The sequence below is a fragment of the Rhinoderma darwinii genome, chromosome 2 (genome assembly GCF_050947455.1).
Source record: "Rhinoderma darwinii isolate aRhiDar2 chromosome 2, aRhiDar2.hap1, whole genome shotgun sequence".
Lineage (NCBI taxonomy): Eukaryota > Metazoa > Chordata > Amphibia > Anura > Rhinodermatidae > Rhinoderma > Rhinoderma darwinii.
The window spans coordinates 9639173-9663309 of NC_134688.1; the positions used below are offsets into that span (position 1 = coordinate 9639173).

The 24137-nt window shown below is 46.8% G+C and overlaps 2 protein-coding genes across 2 annotated transcripts in view; both read left to right on the forward strand.

The window, feature by feature from the left end:
* LOC142741993 (uncharacterized) lies at positions 1-10366 on the forward strand. The gene is made up of 9 exons (XM_075851331.1): positions 1-132; positions 3308-3445; positions 3553-3732; positions 3815-3938; positions 4018-4103; positions 6485-6578; positions 7583-7680; positions 8008-8104; positions 8417-10366. Exons 2-9 carry the CDS (start codon positions 3362-3364, stop codon positions 9115-9117), a joined length of 1464 nt encoding a protein of 487 aa, XP_075707446.1. The 5' UTR covers positions 1-132; positions 3308-3361; the 3' UTR covers positions 9118-10366.
* The window catches only part of LOC142741694 (uncharacterized), a 25605-nt gene continuing 10602 nt past the window's right edge, over positions 9135-24137 (forward strand). The window contains exons 1-5 of the mRNA XM_075851039.1: positions 9135-9214; positions 20469-20624; positions 21360-21435; positions 21974-22108; positions 22915-23097. Of these exons, the coding sequence (XP_075707154.1) occupies positions 9135-9214; positions 20469-20624; positions 21360-21435; positions 21974-22108; positions 22915-23097 (630 nt within the window). The remainder of the gene's footprint in view (positions 9215-20468; positions 20625-21359; positions 21436-21973; positions 22109-22914; positions 23098-24137) is intronic.

Sequence of the window (24137 nt, forward strand, 5' to 3'; positions counted from 1 at the left end):
TGGAGAGTAACGGAGATGACAGAGCGACAATCATGTGATTAAAATTCCCAGAAACCCTTGCGGTGCTTCATGGGTTTCATTGATGTGAGATGCTTATAGGAGCGGCTATTCCCCGGGCGTCTAATGAACGAGGTGACACATTTACTATTTATTATTATCTATTGGATCCAGACAGGAAAATCCGCCTCATGTATGAACATTAGGTGGACTGTAAGTGGTTACCCATAGCAACCAATCAGATCGCAGCTTTCATTTTCTAATCTGCTCGGGAAAAGTGTCAGTTGAGATCTGGTTGCTATGGGCAACACCTCCATTTTATTTTATGTTATATTGTTGCTATTAATAATTTTGGGGTACGTAAATTAACCAACAGTGGCGCGGTAGGAAGTCGGTGGAAAAAAAAACCCTGTTAAAACTGCTACAAATAAAATAATGATTTGCACAAAATTTATTAACCCCTTAAGGTCCAGTCCATTTTTAGTTTTTTCATTTTCGTTTTTTTCCGGTCGCCTTCCATAATGATACGTTTGTTATTTTCCCGTCAACATTGGGGTATCAGGGCTTGTTTTTTGTGTGACGTCCTGTCGTTTTTCATGGCACCGTTTAAGGTACTAAAAAACGTAAAAAAAATATTTTGTGGGGTTGAATGGGCTAAAAACAGCCATTCCTCCATTGTTCTTCGGGTTTTGATTTTACGGCATTCACCGTGGGTTAAAAACAACCTTATTTTGCAGGCAATATGATGACGGCGATACCATAATGATGTTTTACTATGTTTTGTGTCGCCACATTTTGAGAGCCATAACTTGTTTTCCCCGTTGATGAGTGGTGTGAGGGCTAAAGAATCCGGCGTTTTTATTGGAACAATTTCACGGTACACACGACTCTTTGAACAGGGATTCTAGCGGCTTTTATTTTTTTTACGCCATTCACTTTATTGGAGAAATATCATTATATTGTAATAGTTTGGACTTTTATGTTTATTCTTTTATTGTTTACATTATTTTACAGATAAAATGGGATTCTTTGTCTCCTTCCTCCTCTTCATCTTCCTCCTCTTTTTCTTGTTCATTGTCTTCTTCTTCCTCTTCTTCTTGTTCGTTGTCGTCTGTCATTTTTTTCATTGTCTTCTTCCTTCTGTCTTTGTCTTCTTCCTCCTCTTCCTGTTCATTGTCTTCTTCTTCCTGTTCATTGTCTTCTTTCTTCGTTTTGTTCATTGTCTTTATCTTTCTTCTCTTCCTCTTGTTTATTGTCTACTTCTTATTCATTGTCTTCCTTGTCTTCTTCCTCTTCTTGTTCATGGTCTTCTTCCTCTACTTCTTGTTCATTGTCTTAGTCCTCCTCTTCTTCTGTTTGTTCATTGTTTTCTTCTTCCGCCTCTTCTTCTGGTTCATTGTCTTCTTCCTCCTCTTTTTGTTTATTTTCTTCTTCCTCCTCTTCTACTTCTTGTTCGTTGTCTTCTTCTTGTTTGTTGCCTTCTTCTTCCTCCTCTTCTTCTTGTTCATTGTCTTCTTCCTCCTCTTTTTGTTTGTTGTCTTCCTCCTCTTCTTCTTGTTCTTTGTCTTCTTCTTTCTCCTCTTCTTGTTCTTTGTCGTCTTCTTCTTCTTCCTCCTCTTCTTCTTGTTCTTTGTCTTCTTCCCCCTCTTCTTCTTGTTCTTTGTCTTCTTCCCCCTCTTCTTCTTGTTTGTTGTCTTCTTCCCCCTCTTCTTCTTGTTTGTTGTCTTCTTCCTCCTCTTGTTCTTGTTTGTTGTCTTCTTCCTCCTCTTCTTCTTGTTCGTTGTCTTCTTCCCCCTCTTCTTCTTGTTTGTTGTCTTCTTCCTCCTCTTCTTCTTGTTCGTTGTCTTCTTCCCCCTCTTCTTCTTGTTTGTTGTCTTCTTCCTCCTCTTGTTCTTGTTTGTTGTCTTCTTCCCCCTCTTCTTCTTGTTCGTTGTCTTCTTCCCCCTCTTCTTCTTGTTTGTTGTCTTCTTCCTCCTCTTCTTCTTGTTCGTTGTCTTCTTCCTCCTCTTCTTCTTGTTTGTGGTCTTCTTCTTGTTCATTGTCTTCTTCTTCGTCCCTTTCTTCTTCTTCATTGTCTTCTTCCTCCTCTTCTTCTTGTTCGTTGTCTTCTTCCTCCTCTTCTTCTTGTTTGTGGTCTTCTTCTTGTTCATTGTCTTCTTCTTCGTCCCTTTCTTCTTCTTCATTGTCTTCTTCCTCCTCTTCTTCGTGTTCTTTGTCTTCTTCTTCCTCCTCTTCTTCTTGTTTGTTGTCGTCTTCTTCCTCTTCTTCTTCGTCCCTTTCTTCTTCTTCATTGTCTTCTTCCTCCTCTTCTTCGTGTTCTTTGTCTTCTTCTTCCTCCTCTTCTTCTTGTTTGTTGTCGTCTTCTTCCTCTTCTTCTTCGTCCCTTTCTTCTTCTTCATTGTCTTCTTCTTCCTCCTCTTCTTCTTGTTCTTTGTCTTCTTCTTCCTCCTCTTCTTCTTTGTCTTCTTTATTGTCATTTTTTTTCATTGTCTTCTTCTTCCTGTTCATTGTCTTCTTTCTTTGTTTTGTTCATTGTCTTTATCTTTCTTCTCTTCCTCGTGTTTACTGTCTACTTCTTGTTCATTGTCTTCTTCCTCCTCTTTTTGTTTATTTTCTTCTTCCTCCTTGTCTACTTCTTGTTCGTTGTCTTCTTCCTTCTCTTCTTCTTGTTCATTGTCTTCTTCCTCCTGTTCTACTTCTTGATCGTGGTCTTCTTCCTCCTCTTCTACTTCTTGATCGTGGTCTTCTTCCTCCTCTTCTACTTCTTGATCGTGGTCTTCTTCCTTCTCTTCTACTTCTTGTTCGTGGACTTCTTCCTTCTCTTCTACTTCTTGTTCGTGGACTTCTTCCTTCTCTTCTACTTCTTGATCGTGGTCTTCTTCCTTCTCTTCTACTTCTTGATCGTGGTCTTCTTCCTTCTCTTCTACTTCTTGTTCGTGGACTTCTTCCTTCTTCTCTTCTACTTCTTGTTCGTTGTCTTCTTCCTTCTCTTGTTCGTTGTCTTCTTCCTCCTTGTCTACTTCTTGTTCGTTGTCTTCTTCCTCCTCTTCTACTTCTTGATCGTGGTCTTCTTCCTCCTCTTCTACTTCTTGATCGTGGTCTTCTTCCTTCTCTTCTACTTCTTGATCGTGGTCTTCTTCCTTCTCTTTGGAGCAAGGCCCGCAAATGTGATTACGGCACAGTCGTGTGCATGGGGCCTTACTTAACCACACACATTAAATTACACGTAACCGTCTGACAGATAGCAAGTTATTGTTTTTCCTCTATTTATTCCGGCATTTTATCTTTCTTTGCCTTCATTTTATTGCAGTTCTGGGATCGTCGCGGCTGATCGGGGTCCACCACAAGATCCAGAGTCCTCTCCATGAGGATGAAGACAAACAATGAAGAGATGACCAATCGTATATTAAATGTCACCTTGGAGATCATCTACCTGCTGACCGGAGAGGTGAGGGATTCTGGGAGTTAGGTCACATGTCATAAGTCAATGGTATGGCTGGAGAGATGAGGGATTTTGGGAAGTTTGCAGTGCCTTTGTTCCATCTCATTTATTAGGATTATGGACCTATGAAGAAGTCCGTCAAGCAAGTGACATCCAGTGGCACCCAACGTTTGTCAAGAAGAACCCGTAATCCCACATTGGCTCCTCCACCGCACTCGCTGATACAGGAGAGAGACCAAGAGAAGAAGATCCTGGACCTCACTAACAAGATCGTCGAGCTGCTGACCGGCGAGGTGAGAAATGCCGCTACGTTATACGGAGACACCGAGGGACAATGTGTCTGGACAGTGATGACCGTCTCCTTGTATGTGTCAGGTTCCTATCCGGTGTCAGGACGTCGCTGTCTATCTCTCTCTGGAGGAGTGGGAGTATCTAGACGGACACAAGGATCTGTATAAGGACGTCATGACGGAGACTCAGCAGCCCCTCCCATCACCGGGTAAGAGATATAACTAGATACAGACGTCCTCTGATATATCCTATATACACAATGTAGTCAGTCGCTGTATCTCCTACAGATGGATCCAGTATAGGAAACACATCAGAGAGATGTCCCAGTCCAGACTATTCCCCCGAGTCTACAGAGGAAACACAGGATTACCAGGTAGGTGAAGTTGAGGATTATTTCACAAAATCAATCACCTGTAGATAGGGCTGGGCAATTTTTGCCCAAAAATTAAATCTAGATTTTTTTCAACACTTTGGACGATTTTCTCTTTGAATCTCGATATTCTTATTTTTTTCTGTTTATTTAACAGTAATACCGAGTGATCATTTAATACATTTTCTCTATATAAATAACTTTTTAACATGTATTGCTATAATTATTCTACGTGACGTCACAACTTTTAACCTCTGCAAATACTTTTTTTTTTTTTTTCATCATAAATACAATTGGAAAAATGTCTATCTAATTATAACTTCTGTGTTTCCTGGCAGGGAACAGGTTAACAGAATCTATAATCAATGATGCGCTGCGCGCACTAACATCCCCCTCTGCCCGTCACCCCCTCAGCCGGTCTCCGACATTGCAGACGAGAGCAGTGTAAATTGCAGCACGGCCAGGCAGATAGGGCAGAGCGGGCACTCTGGGGGAGATGACATTATAGGGTCTGAGGTCTGAGCAGGACCCGGTCAGTACCGGCCCCACCATGGGGTTTTGAATAAATTACAATGTCCAATTCACACGACCGTGAAAAAAGATCCGTGTGTCCGCCGGGCTTCCCAGCCCAACCACGGTACATGTGACCGGGACTCCGGGCATCATAGACATTTAGGATACAGCCACACGACAGTGAAAAAAGATGGACATTAAAAACTCATCAACTGACGATGGGGTGACAGTGCTTTGGGCATGCAGTTACGCGGGGACACGGTGTCGTTTTTCATGTCCATTTTGCATCAGTGTCTCCAAATTCTCATCCATTTCCAGTCCGTATGGCCATTAAAAAAAAAAATGAATTTAATTTGTCAGGGTTTTTTGTCCTAATCCCCTGAAAACACCACAGTGCCCATGTAGATAGTGTCAGTGCCCATGTAGATAGTGTCAGTGCCTACATGTAATGCCAGTGCCCACATAATGCCACCCCCCAATATAGTGCCACAGTGCCCATGTAGATAGTGCCACACACCCCCTAGTAGATCGCAGCACCCCCTCCCTTGTAGATCGCACCCCCCCCCCCTTCCTTGTTGATCGCTTTGCTGTAGCTGCCACGCTCAGCTGAATCCCCAGCCAGAGATTGCAGACGCTTTGGCCGGGGATTCAGCTCCCAGTGGGAGCTACGACAGCGCGATCAACAAGGAAGGGGGGGGATCTACAAGGGAGGGGGGGCGATCTACAAGGGGGTGCTATCTATAGCGGGGCGGTGTGGCTATATACGTGGAGTCTCTGCTGTTTCGCACTGTATCATTATGTTCAGTACAGAACAGCAGTTTTGTGGGGAGACAGGACGGGACAGACCAGGCAGTGGCGGGGCGGAGGTTCCCCTTGCAGCTCGGCGCGACGACCCCACTACAGAATCGATTGATTGTGAGAGCCCTTGAGGGCGATTTAATTGAATTAATTTGATTAATCGCCCAGCCCTAGCTGTAGAAGAGTTTTCATAATATACGCTCATATTCGTCTGTCATGAATCCCTCTCGTATGCCTTATCAGGGCATCTTGAGATGATAGCGTTTCCCGCAACTAGCACCCCTATTGTCACGTGGGGTTCGTGAACCCACTGGGCCGTACCGCCTTGACGGTATGGCAGCTAGCCAACAGGGCGCAGGACACAGTCTATAGTTCATATAGGGTACCTGTGGCAGCTCGGACAGTAGCAAGACAGGCTCGGTTGGGAATAGGCGGCAGGCAGGCGCCAGGTGTGGTGTAGCAGGACAGGTGTAGATACAGCAGAGCACGACTACAGGGCGGCACTTGACCAGGATAGCACGGGATACAGGAACAGGGAACACTGGAACTGGAAAACACTAGGGGACCATTTGCTTAGACAAACTAGGATATAACAAACAACGCTCAGGCAAGGATCAGAAGGGCAGAGGCCTTCATATAGTCCAGGAAATCATGTGAGTTGATGATGATGATTGTTTTCATGTGCGCGCGCACCCTACGGGACATAGCAGACCTGAGCGGAAGTGAGCGCTGGCGTCTCCTAGGAAGGAGATGGGGACCAGCGCTCACATATCCATGGCTGCGGGCGTCGGAAGGTAAGTAAACCGGACGGCCCGCGGCCATGGACGCTACACCTATTATTAGCGAGAATGAAGAACTTGTGTTGGACTAGTCGTCTATTGATAGCGGGTCAGGCGTACGCATCGTGTTTCCTGCAGCTTCAGTACAGGAGGATAAAGCATTCATCAAGCCGTTCACCTGGGAGTAATGGTGGTCATCGATGGTCCCCGCTGTGAACCCCCCTACTTGTTGCCTACACATTCTCCAGTATTTGATGGCCGGAACTACGGTCTGAATAACTGTTCTCTATTTAGGATGGGAGCTTGAGAGTTATCAAAGTTGAATTTGTAGAGACGGATGTGTCGGGGGATGAGCAGTCTAAGGATCAGACCACAGAAATCAGTCCAGGTAAGCGAGGACCTAAATAGTGTGTCACTGCCGATCTACTTCTTACACAACAGAACACTTTTCTGACCTGTCAATTAAATACAATGTAATCAGTGAGGGTCCGATCGCTTGGCTGATCCAGAGAATGAGGTGGTCCTCATGAGAGTGGGCGGCCGCTCATATATGGTTACAGCTTCCAAACTGGTTGAGCGCACTTTAAAGCGGACCTGTCACTAGGACATATAAGTTGAACTGGTTTACTGACCTGAATAGCGCTGTCTCCCTGATTCCAGCTCCATTTTTCTGAGGACCCCCCCCATTCCAGAGATATGGCCCACTGTTGTGTTGGCTCCCTATAGGCCAATTTGCTTTAGTTAGCCAACAGGGAGTGAACTACCCTCGAGCTACCTTGCACTGATTGGTCAGCATCAGAGGCAGGGAAGCTAGCTCCTCCCCGTTGGCTAACTGCAGAAAATTAGCCTATAGGGAGCCAACACAACAGTGGGCCATATCTCTGGAACCTCCGTCCTCGGAAAAAAGAAAAACAGCGCTATTCAGGTCAGTAAACCAGTTTAACTAATAAGACCTAGTGGCAGGTCCCCTTTAAATGTGTTGAACACCTAAAAAAACAAAAACCGCTGAAGAACCTAAAGCCTATTTTTCCAGAAAGCAAATACCCAAAAGATTGTGACAGAACCATCCGATGCTTTACATCCAATACTTGCAACTTTATTATGCATTTTAGACACTTTTTGCACCTACCTCAAAAGTTTTGACCAATGATCCAGAAAAACAGGCATGGCTAAGGGGAGGCCTTATTTATGAAGGACCTGCACCATTTTTGGCACAATATTCTGGCATATGTGTACAGCAGCCATAGGGTGGCAGAAATAAGAGACGTGCGTCCGACAGGCCTAGTGAGTGGCTCCGTTTATTAAGCCTTTTGCACTTTTTTTGATAAATTTGGCACAATTTGAGGCCTCCCACCACAGTATTGATAAGTTTCCCGTCCGTGTCTCCTACAGGTGTATCTAGTAAGAGAAATAAATCAGAGAGACGTCCCAGACCAGACTATCCACAGGAGTCTACAGAGGAAAGTCGCAGCGTCCCACAGGATCATCTGGTAGAGGATTATTTCACTAAATCAAAATGTTTTTATATATGCGGGATTATAATATTGATGGCCTATCCGTCGGGTCAGACGTCCGGCCCCTCCGCCGATCAGCTGACTGAAGGGGTGGCGGCTACTTCATTGTTTACTAGGCACAGCGCCGTACATTTGGTAGTGGCTGTGCCTGGTATTGCAGCTCCGTACCATTCACATACACTCACTGGACTGCCGCAGCCCCTTCAGTCAGTTGATTGTCGGAGGTGTCGGGAGTTAGACCCCCACCGATCTGACATCCTAAAGATAGGTCTTGATCTTCATAAGAATTTGTGTTCTATTTAGGATGGAAGCTTAAGAGTTATCAAAGTTGAAGTCGTGGACACGGATATGTGGGGGGATGAGCCGTGTAATCAGGAGACTCCTACACAGATCAGCCCAGGTGAGTGGTGACCTCTAAATACGGACAATTCAAGGTTATTCTGTTTGGACCACCCTTTTTCCCCTCCAGTGGCACTGCCATACAGGGCGCCAACTGAAATGATTCGCCATCCATTGGTCATTCTGCAAGAAAACACTGCTCTTCTATCGCTAACGCTTTACAGTATTGTGTTATTCCTTTTATTATCTGTACCTAGCAGTAAAACAATAACTCCAGGGTGGAGGGAAGGGTGCCATTCTTTAGGGTTACCCCCCTTTACCTTCCCCCATTCCCCTACAAAGTGCTAAGCAACTACGTACTTTTCTCTTGCAGGTCCAGCGTCGTCCAATTTGACTAACGTATTTCCATGCGCTGAGTGCGGTAAATCTTTTACCCATAAATCAAAGCTAAGTCGGCACAAAAGAACTCACACGGGTGAAACACCATTTTCATGCACCGACTGCGGAAAGAGCTTCAAACATAAGACGTCGCTCGTTGACCACCAGAGAATCCACACGGGAGAGAAGCCGTTCGCCTGTTCTTATTGCGGACAAAGATTTGCCCATAGGTCCATAGTGATCGACCACGAGAGGACTCACACCGGCTACAAGCCCTTCACGTGTTCCTTTTGTGGCCAGAGCTTTACAATGAGATCCACTTATGTCAACCATTTGAGGATCCACACGGGGGAGAAGCCATTTTCCTGCTCAGATTGCGGTAAATGTTTTACCCAGAAATCTGCACTTGACAAACATCGGTTCCTCCACACCGGCGAGCGGCCATTCTCGTGTACCGAGTGCGGGAAGAGTTTTTCGAGACGATCGCTTCTTGTAGAACACGAGAGGACTCACACCGGGGAGCGGCCGTTTTCATGTTCCGAATGCGGTAAATCCTTTGCCCACAAATCAACCCTTTCTGCGCATAAGATAAGTCACACGGGGCTGAAGATGTTCACGTGTTCTCAATGTAACAAGTCCTTCACAACCAAAAAAGGTCTTGTACGACATCGGCAAATCCACGCGGCAGACAAGTAATTTCTATGTGGCCAACGATGGGCACATTGGAGAGAAGTTCCAGTGACCTGATCTCCAGGTTCTCAACCTGCCGACCACAAATACGTTCAGGCTCCAGGTAGGTCTAAAAAATGGAAGCCGTCCCATCTACGATGGTGCTTGCGCTTGCATCCGGGAAGGTCGTCCACCTTCAGCGAGTCCTTCCTAACACTTCAGAAGCGATCTCATATTCCCTTACACCTTTTAAGTGCGCCATTTTTATTCGAGATATCGGTCCTCGCGGATTTTTCTTCAAATCGCTGGAAAAATACTTCAAGTCAACAATGCTTCATCTAAACAGCAGCTCTTTTTTTTATGTCAACCGAACTCTACTGGACTACTTGGTAACCATTGCGTAAAAACATCTGCAGCCTCTCAGATATCCTCAGCCTTAGTCAGGATCTGGACAATAGATACATATTGTGTAGATAACCCTCATAAATTGGCAGTATCACCCCTTGGAATAGTTTCAGTGAAGGACATTATGACGCAGGCTCGATAGAGGAGCTGAAGGTGCTGACGCTCGCCTATTCGCAGATATTTCCCTACACAACATTATCTTTAATGACTGATCAGCCTCTGGCGATACCGGGCCGGACTCCGTTTCCTATGGACCTCCAGGGACTGATTTCTGGGGCAAAAAAAAACACAACACCATTGCTCCTCCTTGCTCGACAGCCTCCTGGCATTGAGAGCACCTCTCACAGGAAATACTTTGTTTTGTGTTATTTTCATCCCTTATACTCCCGCTTTATGTTGCAAGTGGAATCAATTTCAAGAGTAACCGTTTTTGCTTCATACGTTCTTATATTCGTTACTTGCTGACGCATTTTGCTTTGCCCATATCAGGGCCCCTGTGACTACCTGGTCTAATACATGACCTATTCCTACTGGAAGCTTTTCCTAAAACTTTTGCATCCCTACCCGCACCTTATCACCTCCTGATTTGCCCTCACCCTAGCTTTTTAGTTTCTTGTGGTGCTTGAGGTTGCCATTGCTGATATCCACTATGCAATACGTGATACTCAGGGCTTTGATGGTGTTCTGCTGGTATTCCAATGTCGGTGGTCGGTCTATCTTGGTGATGTCGTCTCGATCTTTTAAGCTTCCTGCAGAATTAAACTTTAAAAAAAAAAAAAAATTATGAGAACGGCGGAGAAGCCATTTTTGCCTTCAGAATGTGAGACTGTATCATGTATTTAATTTTCTTAATTAAATGTAAGAGAAATTATGTGTTTATTCGTTCTTTCAACTTCACTAGGGGCGGCCATATTGGAAGCACACATTTTGTCTGTATAGTAGAGCAGGATGTGTGTGCTTTATGGCGGCTGCAAAGAATGGGCGTCAATGGTCAGAGAAGTGTCCAAAGACGACAGGGGAGCAGCATACAGAGCCTTTTTCTGTGTATAGTGTCAATACCCTGCCTTTTTTAGGCCTCCAGTCGTACAACAGAGCCGTCAGTAAAAGGGTTGTCCAGGATTAGAAAAAAACATGTCTGCTTTCTTCTAAAAACAGCGCCGCGCTTCTCTATGGGTTGTGCCTGGTATTGCAGCTCAGCTAATACCATACACAACCTGTGGACGTGTGGGGTGCTGTATTTGGAAGTAAGCAGCCATGTTTTTCTAATCCTAAATAACCCCTGTATGGAATCACTTTGCTGATTCTGTCCCAGTCTACACAGCAAAGCTGAAAAGTGAGATGCAGAAAGCAGGAAATGTCAGCCTACTGCGCTCCAGTGGACAGTCTGAAAACTGGAATATTTTTTAAAGGCTTTTATTTTTATGTGAAGTCACATAAAAGAAAATGTTTTAATAAAAATCTTATTTAGACTCTTCACGTTTGCGTCGTGGTTTCGGTTATAAACGGAAACCACAGTCGCCCAGCAGACCCCATTGACTTAGTGGGGTTTGTCGGGTTGTCGTTTTGACAAGAAGAATAGCGCCCCATGCAGTGCTATTCTTCCCTTTAAATCTGCCAGGACTCCTGACGGAGGCTTTGACGGCAGTGTGAACAGTTCTAGGTTTTGTTTATTTCTTATATTTTTACGAAAGATTATTCGTACCAAAACAAAAACATAATACGGATAGAACATACAAACTCTATACAGAGGTCCTTGGTCAGTTTCAAATCCAGAATTAAAGGGGTTATTCGGGACTTTTCAAAATTGGCAGCAAAGCAAAGGGGACGAATTGACATAATAGACTAAGGCGGGGTTCACACAGTGCAGATTTTGCCTGCGTTTTGTAAGCCAAAACCAGGAGCGGAATCTAAACAGAAGAAATATATAAAGAAAGTCCTTATAGGTCTGCTCTCCTGGATTTCATTCTGGTTTTGGCTTACAAGTGCAGGCAAAATCTGCAGCAAATCTGCACTGTGGGAACCCAGCCTTACAGATACCCCCTGAACTGCCTGCCCCTCACCCCAGCACTGAGGTCCCGTCCTCTGCCGGTCATAGAAGATTCTGCAGGGCTGGGCGATTATGACCTAAATCACCATTGATTGAACATGCAACCTCGATTACGATTAATGAACAATTATTTAGGCCACACCCCTTTTGCATACCACGCCCCCTATTTGCATTCTATGCCATTGAACTAATATTAATCCTCTACGCCTGCTGTATATAATATACCCCCTGACACTGCCCCCCCACAGTATAATGCCCCCATAGCTGTCCCCCCACAGTATAATGCCCCCATAGCTGCCCCACACAGCCCCAGTAGTGCCTAATAAAAATAATACATATAATAAAAAAACAATATACTCACCTAACCCCATTCCAACAACGAGTGGAGGAGATCCCTCTGCTCCTGCGATCTCTGCGGCTCGGTGCAGACAGGCGTGATGAAGTCACTGCCTCATGCCGGCCTGTGCCGAGCAACGAACATCCGGCAATACATAGTGAAAAAAAATAAATGAATTTTGGTTTCATGAATGAACGCACGCGACCGCTGCAGCCTGTGATTCGCTGCAGCGCCGGTCACATGGGATGAAATGTCATCCCAGGAAGCCGCGCTGGATGGAGGAACACAGAGTTGTGTTTTTTGTAGCGGAATCGCTGCGAACCCGCCGCAAAAAATGCAACAACTGCTATTTGGTGCGGGATTTATCTCCCCATTGAATTCAATAGGGGAAAACCTGCAACAAATAAACAGCGATTACGCAAATACGATAGACATGCGGAATACATTTCTGCCCCGCAGGTCAATTTCTGAGCTTTTTTTTTTTTTTTTTACTTGTCATTTGGGCCGCGCCTGGATGAAATTTGTTTGGTTTGATCTCATCCACTTTGCTGCTACTGTATTTGCCGCAACAAATTCCGTTGCGGAAAAACCACAGCATATACGCAATGTGTAATCTGACCCTTATACGGCCCACATTGTACCTCCTCTAATACTAGGATGGGACACTGTATAGCGGACCTGGAGAAATCAATAGTAATGCAAACGGAAACCTATAGTTTCCCGTTTGTTTCAGTTTTGGGTTCCCCTCACGGAAAGGTCCGACGGAACCCATGAACGGAGCCCCGATGCAGATGTGAACGAAGCCTTAGCTGCAAAAAAAATTCTGAAAAGAACTACAGGGCAGAATGAATAAGTGAATGACACCAAACCCGACACGCATTTCGGCGTTGCCTTCGTCTGGGGTTGGTGTCATCCTAGCGGGGCCCTCATTATATATCAAGTAGTACCAATCATAAGCCACATACCGAAATTCTCAGCCACATATCACCTGTGACGCAGTAGCGTCATGATGGAGCCAAGATGGCGGCGACCACACTTCCGGCAGCCAGCGTCGCGGGTACGGTGGGATGCGATGATGTAATCACGTACCAGGTGCATTGACCAATAGGAGACGCAGGCCGGAGAGTGGAGAAATCTCAGCAAGGTGTAGGAGCCAGCGACGACTGTAGATCTGGCTTGACGTTGCATCCGATGTATAAACCCCCAGAATAGAGCGCTCCCAGGTAATTACAGCACAATCAGCCCCCTCCCCTCTAGTAGTAAAAATTGTGACCCAAGCTCTCCCTTCTACATCCCCAGTTGTCAAACCAGCACCACTCAGTAGTCACAACAGCCGTATTACCCCAGTAGTCACATCAGCCCCACCCCCATTTCCTTATTTATCACGCCCCCACACACACTTCCCTATTGTTCACCAACAATCACCCCCTTCCCCAGTAGTCACATCAGCCCCCCTTCCTCAGTAATCACAACAGCTTCCACCCCAGTAATCACATGAGCCCCCCTTCCCCAGTAGTCACATCAGCTTCCCCCCCAGTAGTCACATCAGCCCCCCTTCCCCAGTAGTCACATCAGCCCCCTTCCCCAGTAATCACATCAGCCACCCTACTTCCCCAGTAGTCACATCAGCCCCTTCGTCCCCAGTAGTCACAACAGCCCCCCACTTTCTCATTAGTCACAGCAGCCTGCCCCTACACTTACTTGTCAGCAACAGTTATCTCCCCAGTAGTCACATCAACCCCCCAGTAGTCACATTACCCCCCCCCCCCACTTATATTAATCACACCAACCTGCCCCCTCACTTCCCTACTTGTCAGCAACAGCCATTTTCCTTCCTCAGTAGTCACAGAAGCACCACCTCCCCTAGTAGTCACGTCACCCCCTACACTACCCACTGCTCAGTAACTGCTCCCTCCCTAGTAGTCACATCAGTCCCGCCGCCTTCTCCAGTAGTGGCAGCAGGCCCACAAGCCTTAGTGATCACAGCATGACCCCCATCCCTAGAAGGCAGTAACACCCCCACGCCTCATACCTCCTGTGATGCCCTCTGTATCAGGGTAGACAACCTTTTCTGTAAGGTGTGCCGATAAAAACAAAAAAAATCAATAATGAAGTACTCCGTGCGCCAGGCAATCGTGAAAGTCAAACTGTTTCCAGTATTTTATATAAACCAATAATTCAGTTGATTAAACTTACATTTCAGTGTGACGCTTGTCCAGAGGCGTAGCTAGGCTCTCCAGCACCCGGGGCAAAGATTTAGATTGGCGCCCCCCCCCCCCCCCAACTTATTTCCCGACATCTCCTTCCCCCTCGCCATGTTTGCTTTCTCTACCAATCAATGAGGTGTAATTGTTTTTCACAATTTTTTTAATGTAACTCGAGTATAAAAGCATTTCTACATTTTACAAGCGATGTAGTTCTATAATGTAATTAACATAAAAATAAGTTAAGAAAATAAATTAAAGAGGCCGCACAGATATATAATGTAGATGTTACCTGCAGTCCTATGTAACACCACAGATAACACAGTGATAACTCCCTGAGTACAGATAATGTAGTTGATGTTACCTGCAGTCCTATGTAACCCCACAGATGACACAGTGATAACTCTCTGATTACAGATAATGTAGTAGTGTTACCTGCAGTCCTATGTAACACCATAGATAACACAGTGATAACTCTCTGAGTACAGATAATCTAGTAGTGTTACCTGCAGTCCTATGTAACACCACGGATAACACAGTGATAACTCCCTGAGTACAGATAATGTAGTAGATGTTACATGCAGTCCTATGTAACACCACAGATAACACAGTGATAACTCTCTGAGTACAGATAATCTAGTAGTGTTACCTGCAGTCCTATGTAACACCACAGATAACACAGTGATAACTCTCTGATTACAGATAATGTAGTAGATGTTACCTGCAGTCCTATGTAACACCACAGATAACTGTGATAACTCTCTGAGTACAGATAATGTAGTTGATGTTACCTGCAGTCCTATGTAACACCACAGATAACACAGTGATAACTCTCTGATTACAGATAATGTAGTAGTGTTACCTGCAGTCCTATGTAACACCACAGATAACACACAGTGATAACTCTCTGAGTACAGATAATGTAGTAGATGTTACCTGCAGTCCTATGTAACACCACAGATAACACAATGATAACTCTCTGATTACAGATAATGTAGCAATGTTACCTGCAGTCCTATGTAACACCACAGATAACACACAGTGATAACTCTCTGAGTACAGATAATGTAGCAATGTTACCTGCAGTCCTATGTAACACCACGGATAACACAGTGATAACTCCCTGAGTACAGATAATGTAGTAGATGTTACCTGCAGTCCTATGTAACACCACAGGTAACACAGTGATAACTCTCTGAGTACAGATAATGTAGTAGATGTTACCTGCAGTCCTATGTAACACCACAGGTAACACAGTGATAACTCTCTGAGTACAGATAATGTAGTAGATGTTACCTGCAGTCCTATGTAACACCACAGATTACACAGTGATAACTCTCTGAGTACAGATAATGTAGTAATGTCACCTGCACTTCTATGTAACACCACAGATAACAGTGATAACTCTCTGAGTACAGATAATGTAGTAGATGTTACCTGCAGTCCTATGTAACACCACAGGTAACACAGTGATAACTCTCTGAGTACAGATAATGTAGTAGATGTTACCTGCAGTCCTATGTAACACCACAGATTACACAGTGATAACTCTCTGAGTACAGATAATGTGTAGATGTTACCTGCAGTCCTATGTAACACCACAGGTAACACAGTGATAACTCTCTGAGTACAGATAATGTAGTAGATGTTACCTGCAGTCCTATGTAACACCACAGGTAACACAGTGATAACTCTCTGAGTACAGATAATGTAGTAGATGTTACCTGCAGTCCTATGTAACACCACAGATTACACAGTGATAACTCTCTGAGTACAGATAATGTAGTAGATGTAAGAGACAAACACATGCAGAGACACAGACACACACACACTGTAACATATACACATACAAACAGAGACACACACTGTATACACAGAGACACACACTGTATACACACTACACACACAAACACACAGACACTCACCATGTCTCCTTGCTGACAGGTCAGGACGGGCTGTGGGCGGAGCTTCCTCTCTGCTTCTCGGTGGTGTGTAACAGCAGAGCACAGAGTAGAGGCAGAGCTGGAAGGCTGCAGTGGACCTGTCCCCTGACCTCAGTCATCTGACCTCATGCCCCCCCCCTTCCCTACCACCTAGTTGCGCCAGGGGCACATGCCCGCCTGCCCCCCCCTAGCTACGCCCCTGCTTGTCCCTGACTTTCTTTGCAAAGGTGATCTATTTGTGGTCCATACATGGCTACTGAACACCAGCTGGGGGGGGCACATAGATGAGACCGCGGCTACTGAACACCAGCTGGGGGGGGAGTGCACATAGATGAGACCATGGCTACTGAACACCAGCTGGGGGGGGTGCACATAGATGAGACCACGGCTACTGAACACCAGCTGGGGGGTGCACATAGATGAGACCATGGCTACTGAACACCAGCTGGGGGGTGCACATAGATGAGACCATGGCTACTGAACACCAGCTGGGGGGGGCACATAGATGAGACCGCGGCTACTGAACACCAGCTGGGGGGGCACATAGATGAGACCACGGCTACTGAACACCAGCTGGGGGGGCACATAGATGAGACCATGGCTACTGAACACCAGCTGGGGGGTGCACATAGATGAGACCATGGCTACTGAACACCAGCTGGGGGGGGCACATAGATGAGACCGCGGCTACTGAACACCAGCTGGGGGGGCACATAGATGAGACCACGGCTACTGAACACCAGCTGGGGGGGTGCACATAGATGAGACCATGGCTACTGAACACCAGCTGGGGGGGGGCACATAGATGAGACCGCGGCTACTGAACACCAGCTGGGGGGGCACATAGATGAGACCACGGCTACTGAACACCAGCTGGGGGGGCACATAGATGAGACCACGGCTACTGAACACCAGCTGGGGGGTGCACATAGATGAGACCATGGCTACTGAACACCAGCTGGGGGGGGGGTGCACATAGATGAGACCACGGCTACTGAACACCAGCTGGGGGGTGCACATAGATGAGACCACGGCTACTGAACACCAGCTTGGGGGGGGGCACATAGATGAGACCACGGCTACTGAACACCAGCTGGGGGGTGCACATAGATGAGATCACGGCTACTGAACACCAGCTTGGGGGGGGGGGGCACATAGATGAGACCATGGCTACTGAACACCAGCTGGGGGGTGCACATAGATGAGACCATGGCTACTGAACACCAGCTGGGGGGGGGGGGGTGCACATAGATGAGACCACGGCTACTGAACACCAGCTGGGGGGTGCACATAGATGAGACCACGGCTACTGAACACCAGCTGGGGGGGGCACATAGATGAGACCACGGCTACTGAACACCAGCTGGGGGGTGCACATAGATGAGACCATGGCTACTGAACACCAGCTGGGGGGGGGGTGCACATAGATGAGACCACGGCTACTGAACACCAGCTGGGGGGTGCACATAGATGAGACCACGGCTACTGAACACCAGCTTGGGGGGGGGCACATAGATGAGACCACGGCTACTGAACACCAGCTGGGGGGTGCACATAGATGAGATCACGGCTACTGAACACCAGCTTGGGGGGGGGGGCACATAGATGAGACCATGGCTACTGAACACCAGCTGGGGGGTGCACATAGATGAGACCATGGCTACTGAACACCAGCTGGGGGGGGGGTGCACATAGATGAGACCACGGCTACTGAACACCAGCTGGGGGGTGCACATAGATGAGACGACGGCTACTGAACACCAGCTTGGGGGGGGGCACATATATGAGACCATGGCTACTGAACACCAGCTGGGGGGGGGGTGCACATAGATGAGACCACGGCTACTGAACACCAGCTGGGGGGGGCACATAGATGAGACCACGGCTACTGAACACCAGGGGGCACATAGGAGGGAGAGCTGCTAACTTTTTCTTTTAAAAAGCAGTTACTGAACTCCTTGCGACGCTGATCACCAGAAGAGAGGGAGACAAACAAAATGAAGCGCCGCTCCCTCCCTCCGTGTGATCAGCGTCGCCAAGCGCACAATGAAGTAGGGTTGCACGATGCATCGAAACTTCCATACTGTTTCGATACCGTAAACCCTCAAATGGTTCAATACCGTTAATTCATGTATTTCGATAGTAAGCTGTGCGGCCGCACGGCTCAGTACTGTAACACGTGAATGTTGTTAGAGCGGGGCTGCGGCCGTGTAATACAGTCATAGCGCCGCTGCGGAGTCCTGACAAGCGTGTGTGTGCGGTCAGCATGATGTGATACCGCCAGCGCTGCACTAATGAGCGGCGGCACTAAAGACAGAACATGGCGGGCGGGCGGGCGACACCCCGACGTTATGTCCTCAGTGCCTGCGCCGCAGATATATGCCAGTACGTTGAAGTTTAAAAATAAAAAAGTAAAAAATAAAAAAAACACGACAATAAACATTAAAATAAAAGTCTCAATACATAAAAAAATACACATATTCGGTATCGTCGCGACCGTAATTACACATTTATAGCGTCATTCAGGTTTACTGTTATAAAATAAAAATCTGCTTTCTTTCACTTAATGTGAGGCGCGAGGTGCGATGAATTATGAACCTCCGTGTGCCTCACATTAATAGTAATTAACCCCATCGTGTTCCTCACACATTAACCCAATGTTGTCCATTATGACTGAGGAGCATGATGGGGTTAATTACTATTAGGCTTTATTCAGACGAACGGGAAAAACGTCCGTGCAACGCGCGTGATTTGCACGCGCGTTGCACGAACCTATATGTGTCTATGGGGCCGTGCAGACATGTCCGTGATTTTTCATCAGCGTGAGGCCCCATGCACACGACCGTGCCCGCAATCGCGGCCCACGATTGCGGGCACGGCCGGCCGCTGACTGACAGCCGCATTTTCGGGCCGTGCTCTCATACAAAGTATGGGAGCACGGCCCGCAAAATGCGAAAGAACGGACATGTTCCATAATTCCCGGAACATTTCCACGGCACTGACACCCTTCCGTAGTGCTACGGAAAGGTGTCCGTGTTCAATGAAAGTGAATGGCTGCGTTTTTGCGGACCGCAAAAACGGAGGTTTTTTGCTGTCGTGTGCATGGGGCCTGAGTCCCCTGAAAAAAAGTCACGACATGTCCGTTCTTTGGGCGTTTTGCACGCATCACGCACCCATTGAAGTCAATGGGTGCGTGAAAACCACGCATGCCGCACGGAAGCACTTCCGTGCGAACTGCGTGATTCGTGCAAGAGCTGTCAAAAGGATGAATGTAAACAGAAAAGCACCACGTGCTTTTCTATTTACAAACATCCAAATGGAGTGTCTTTGAGATGAGTGAACCCGGACAAGCGAACCGAACTTCACCGGGTTCGGCCGAACTCGTTTTGGCCGAACCCGGCAAAAAAATTTCCGGTACGCGACGTCAGGAGATAGTCACTGTCCAGGGTGCTGAAAGAGTTAAACTGTTTCAGCACCCTGGACAGTGACTATCGATCCCAATAAACATGAACCTGTAAAAAAAAAAGAAGTTCTGACTTACCGATAACTCCCGGCTTCTTCCTCCAGTCTGACCTCCCGGGATGACAATTCAGTCCAAGTGACAGCTCCAGCCAATCACAGGCCAATCACAGGCTGCAGCGGTCACTTGGACTGCCGCGTCATCCAGGGAGGTGGGGCCCGATGTCAAGAGAGGCGCGTCACCAAGGACGCGTCACCAAGGAAACGGCCGGGAAGTTCTCGGTAAGTACGAACTTTTTCTTTTTTTTTAACAGGTTTCTCGATATTGTGTTCGGCATTCACTGTCGAGGGTGCTGAAAGATTTACTGCCGATCAGTTAACTCTTTCAGCACCCTGGACAGTGACTGACGTCGACTAGACTCATCTCTATGATGGCGGCTGCGCGAAAATCACGCAGCCGCGCATCATACACGGATGACACACGGAGCTGTCAAGTGGTTTTTGTGCGCGCAAAACGCCACGTTTTTGCGTCCGCAAAAACGCCACGTTCGTGTGAATCCAGCCTCAATGTGAGGCACACGGAGGTTCAAAATTCATCATCGCACCTCGTGCCTCACATCAGAAAATAGAAGATCTTTTTTTTATTATTGTTGGCAAATTATCGTTTTGGTATCAAGAATGGCAATATTACACAAAGTATCGATATCGAAATCCAAATTCTGGTATTGTGACATCCCTATAATGAAGTGGCGCTCTCTCTTTCCCGGTGTTCAGCGCCACCAAGAATACAACCACGCTGGACACCGAGTGACATGTGCCAGCAAACCATGCCCCACATGCCGGCTGTGCCATAGGTGGCTGACCCCTGCTCTGCCTGCAGGAAGCTGCACACATGTAACTATGGCCGGCGGTACGCAGCCTCTCGGAGGATCCCACATTGTCCTATGATATACGGCCCACATACCGCCTCATGCCACCCACAGGGTAACGGAGAAGTTGAGTGTTTTGTGTAAACGGGCACAATCCATGTTTGAACCAGAAGTGAAGAAGGATCCAGAGTGTACGGTGAATCTCCGAGACGTCCCACCGTGCGGAATCAGACGGGAAAAACCTCTGTATGGAAAGGTGGACATCCGGCAGTACGGGAAGGGTCAGACACTTGTAAGAGCGGCGTATTATAGCGCCGCAACACGGCCGTGGACATGAGCCCTTACAAAAACAGCAGAGCACGCTGGGACCCCATTCTCCAAATTCATGGAGGTCCCGGATTTCGCTAATAAAATCTATGCATACGTCTCTGTTACCCCGAGCGCAGTGTGAACAGAGCCTTCTGAATGTGCCGTTACCGTTTATTTGCTGAATACTCCGTCTTTTGGAGCCATTATTATCACTGTAGCTAGAATACCCCTTCGTGACTGTAGATACACAAATATGTGACCTTATAACAGCGTCAGCCAAAGTACCCCCATAACAATGCCCTTATATCAGTGCTAGCCAAAGTGCCCCCATAATAGACAGCCAGAGCTTTCCTAAAGAATAAACTTAATGGCTAGAGCTCCTCCAGAATTGTTAGAGCCAGAGTACTCCCTTAGCCGCGACACTATCAAAAAACATAGCAACAGTGCCTCCATAACTTTAAATGGGTGTCCTTATAACAGTTACAGTGAATGTACACCAATACTCTGCGCTCATATCTAGTCAGAGTGCCACCACATTAGTGACAGTCAGAGTTCCCTCATAATATTGCCCCCATCACCACCTCCACAACGTGTCTAAAGTTTACATTTCTACAACGGAAGCGTTGCTGCCTCTGGATTGGCGGAGAAGAGTCATGTGATTGTCCTACACCACGTGACCTTGGCGTCATCATTTAGCTCGGGAGCGGCTCCTCTTGTGGACACGCCAACGAAGCTGCCGGGTTTCGGCCATGTTGATGTAGCCCGAGAAAATGTGAGTTCTCATCCACGTTTCATCATTTTAACGTGGAGACAAAACACATCGATTCCTCGGCGATATGTCACGTCTCACCGCCGATATAATCACGAACGGTTATAATAAAAAAGCACAGTGTGAGGAGTCAGGCGCCATTTTCTTGTAGCCTGAAATGCTGTTTGTACAGTAATGTAGAGCATAGAGCGATAATCACGTGACTACAACTCCCAGAGATCCTTGCGGTATCAAATGTGTTTCGTTTGATAGGAGCTTGTTTTAGGAGCTGCCCCTGACCTGCTTCCTGTGGTAATGTATCTACTACTACCACCATCATCTGCATTGGACACACCTCCATGTAAATCAATAATTGAATTCATAAGCGCTTCCGTTGCGCAAACGTAGTCACGTTGGGTCGCAGAATCGAGCGTCTTCCTGCGTTCAAATGGACGGTTGTGCCGCACAAGACCGTCAGTGCACCTGTGAGCTGTCAATCTCGCCCTGTTTACGTCTGCGGTTACGTTTTATCCATATTTACGTGACGATTATTTTATTGCAGTTCCGGGATCTCTTCATGGCCGGTGTCCACCCCAAGAACCTCTCCATGACTGATGAGCTGAGGATGGACGGCGATGAGATGGCCCAGAGGATATTAAACGTCACCCTGGAGATCATCTACCTGCTGACCGGAGAGGTGAGATCACATGACCGGGCGGGATTCTGGTAGTTCTGTCACGTGACGTCGCTCGTATCTCTATTAACTCCTTCCCGACCGCGGCGGGCGGTGCAGGTGTCCAGTCTAGAGCGACATCTTTTGGCGTCGCTGTAGAAACAGCTGGGATCAGAAGAACCTCCGATCTCGACTGTTTAACCCTTTGATCGCTGGGATCCATGACACCGGCATGATCAAGGGGGACTCCCCTCTTCACGTCACCACCGGAGACTTGTTGAGTTTCCTATTGATTGCGTCACCGGAAACGCAACCTGATCGGAGACTGGAGGAACCCTCTGCAGGGAGCCCTGGGCTTATCTCTACTGATAGAGCACAATATGTGTTGTCATGGGGACACGGTATAATGTACCGGCATACAGAAGTACGCTAATACGGTATAAGTAAAAAATAAAGTTGTTCGGGTCAGTTCACACAGTTTTTCGGCGCTGATGTGTACACGTAAACTGCGTCGGAATTGGCGCCAAAAAATGGCCCAAATCGCCTCCCTTTAATTTCAATAGAAGGCAGAGGCATTTTTTTCGCGGATGGCCGCGGACAAAAAACAGCGGAAAAAAAGCAACGAATCATGTCTGCCGAAAAGCAGAAACAAAAATAAAAAAAAATGAGCTAGTCGTTAAGGGGTTAATAGGACATGACCGGAGAGGTGAAGGATTCTGGGAATTATGTCACGTGACGTCACTCATGACACTTGTGCCGGGGAGAATCTTTATTTCTATGGTCGGTTTTGGTGTCCCTGCCGCCATCTTGGTTCCTGTCACGTTTATTAGGATTACGGACCGGTGAAGTCCATCCAGCGGGTGACACCCAGCAGCGCTCCCCGGGTGTCAGGAGGGCGGAGCCGGACCCAGAGCCCCACGGCGGAGCCTCCACAGCACTCACTGACTGAGAGGAAACATCAGAAGAAGATCCTCGACCTCACCAACCAGATGATTGAGCTGCTGACCGGAGAGGTGAGGGACGCCGGGACGTTATACGGGGACGCGGGGGAAGATTTATTAATCCTAAATACCCACAGGATAAAACTAGACCAGACACTGCGCCAAATTTATCGCAATGGCGCACGCGGTATAATAAATTTGGCGCATTTTATTAGACGTCTTACACCTTTTCTTGGCTGACATACTTTACATCTATATGTGGCAGCAAAAAAATCAGGCACGTTTTACGCCTCCCTTAAATATACGGGGTGTCCGTGGGCAATAGAAATGAATGGGTCTGTAATTACGGATGATTTCTACGGTCGTGTGCATGGAGTCTAACCGCGTACACAACATTTACTAGTGTTTGTCCCATTCACGACGAGCGCTCTGATCTAAAAATGTATTGAAGTGTTTGTCAGGGGAAAATCTTGATCGGCTTTAAGTGTATATCCTTACTTCAGAGCTCAAATCTCGAGGCATTCCCTGTTTGTTCAGTGTCTGCACTTGGCGTACTCAGGTGATTTGTAGTCTGTTATGTAGGAAAAACTAACTGCCTCTCTGCAATATAAGGTCAGCTAAGCGCTCAACAAGATTTCTGACTGTTTCCAATAATAACCAGCAGAATAGTGAGTGCAGCTCTGGAGTATAATACAGGATGTAACTCAGGATCAGTACAGGATAAGTAATGTATGTACACAGTGACTCCACCAGCAGAATAGTGAGTGCAGCTCTGGAGTATAATACAGGATGTAACTCAGGATCAGTACAGGATAAGTAATGTAATATATGTACACAGTGACTCCACCAGCAGAATAGTGAGTGCAGCTCTGGAGTATAATACAAGATGTAACTCAGAATCAGTACAGGATAAGTAATGTATGTACACAGTGACTCCACCAGCAGAATAGTGAGTGCAGCTCTGGAGTATAATACAAGATGTAACTCAGAATCAGTACAGGATAAGTAATGTATGTACACAGTGACTCCACCAGCAGAATAGTGATTGCAGCTCTGGAGTATAATACAGGATGTAACTCAGGATCAGTACAGGATAAGTAATGTATGTACAC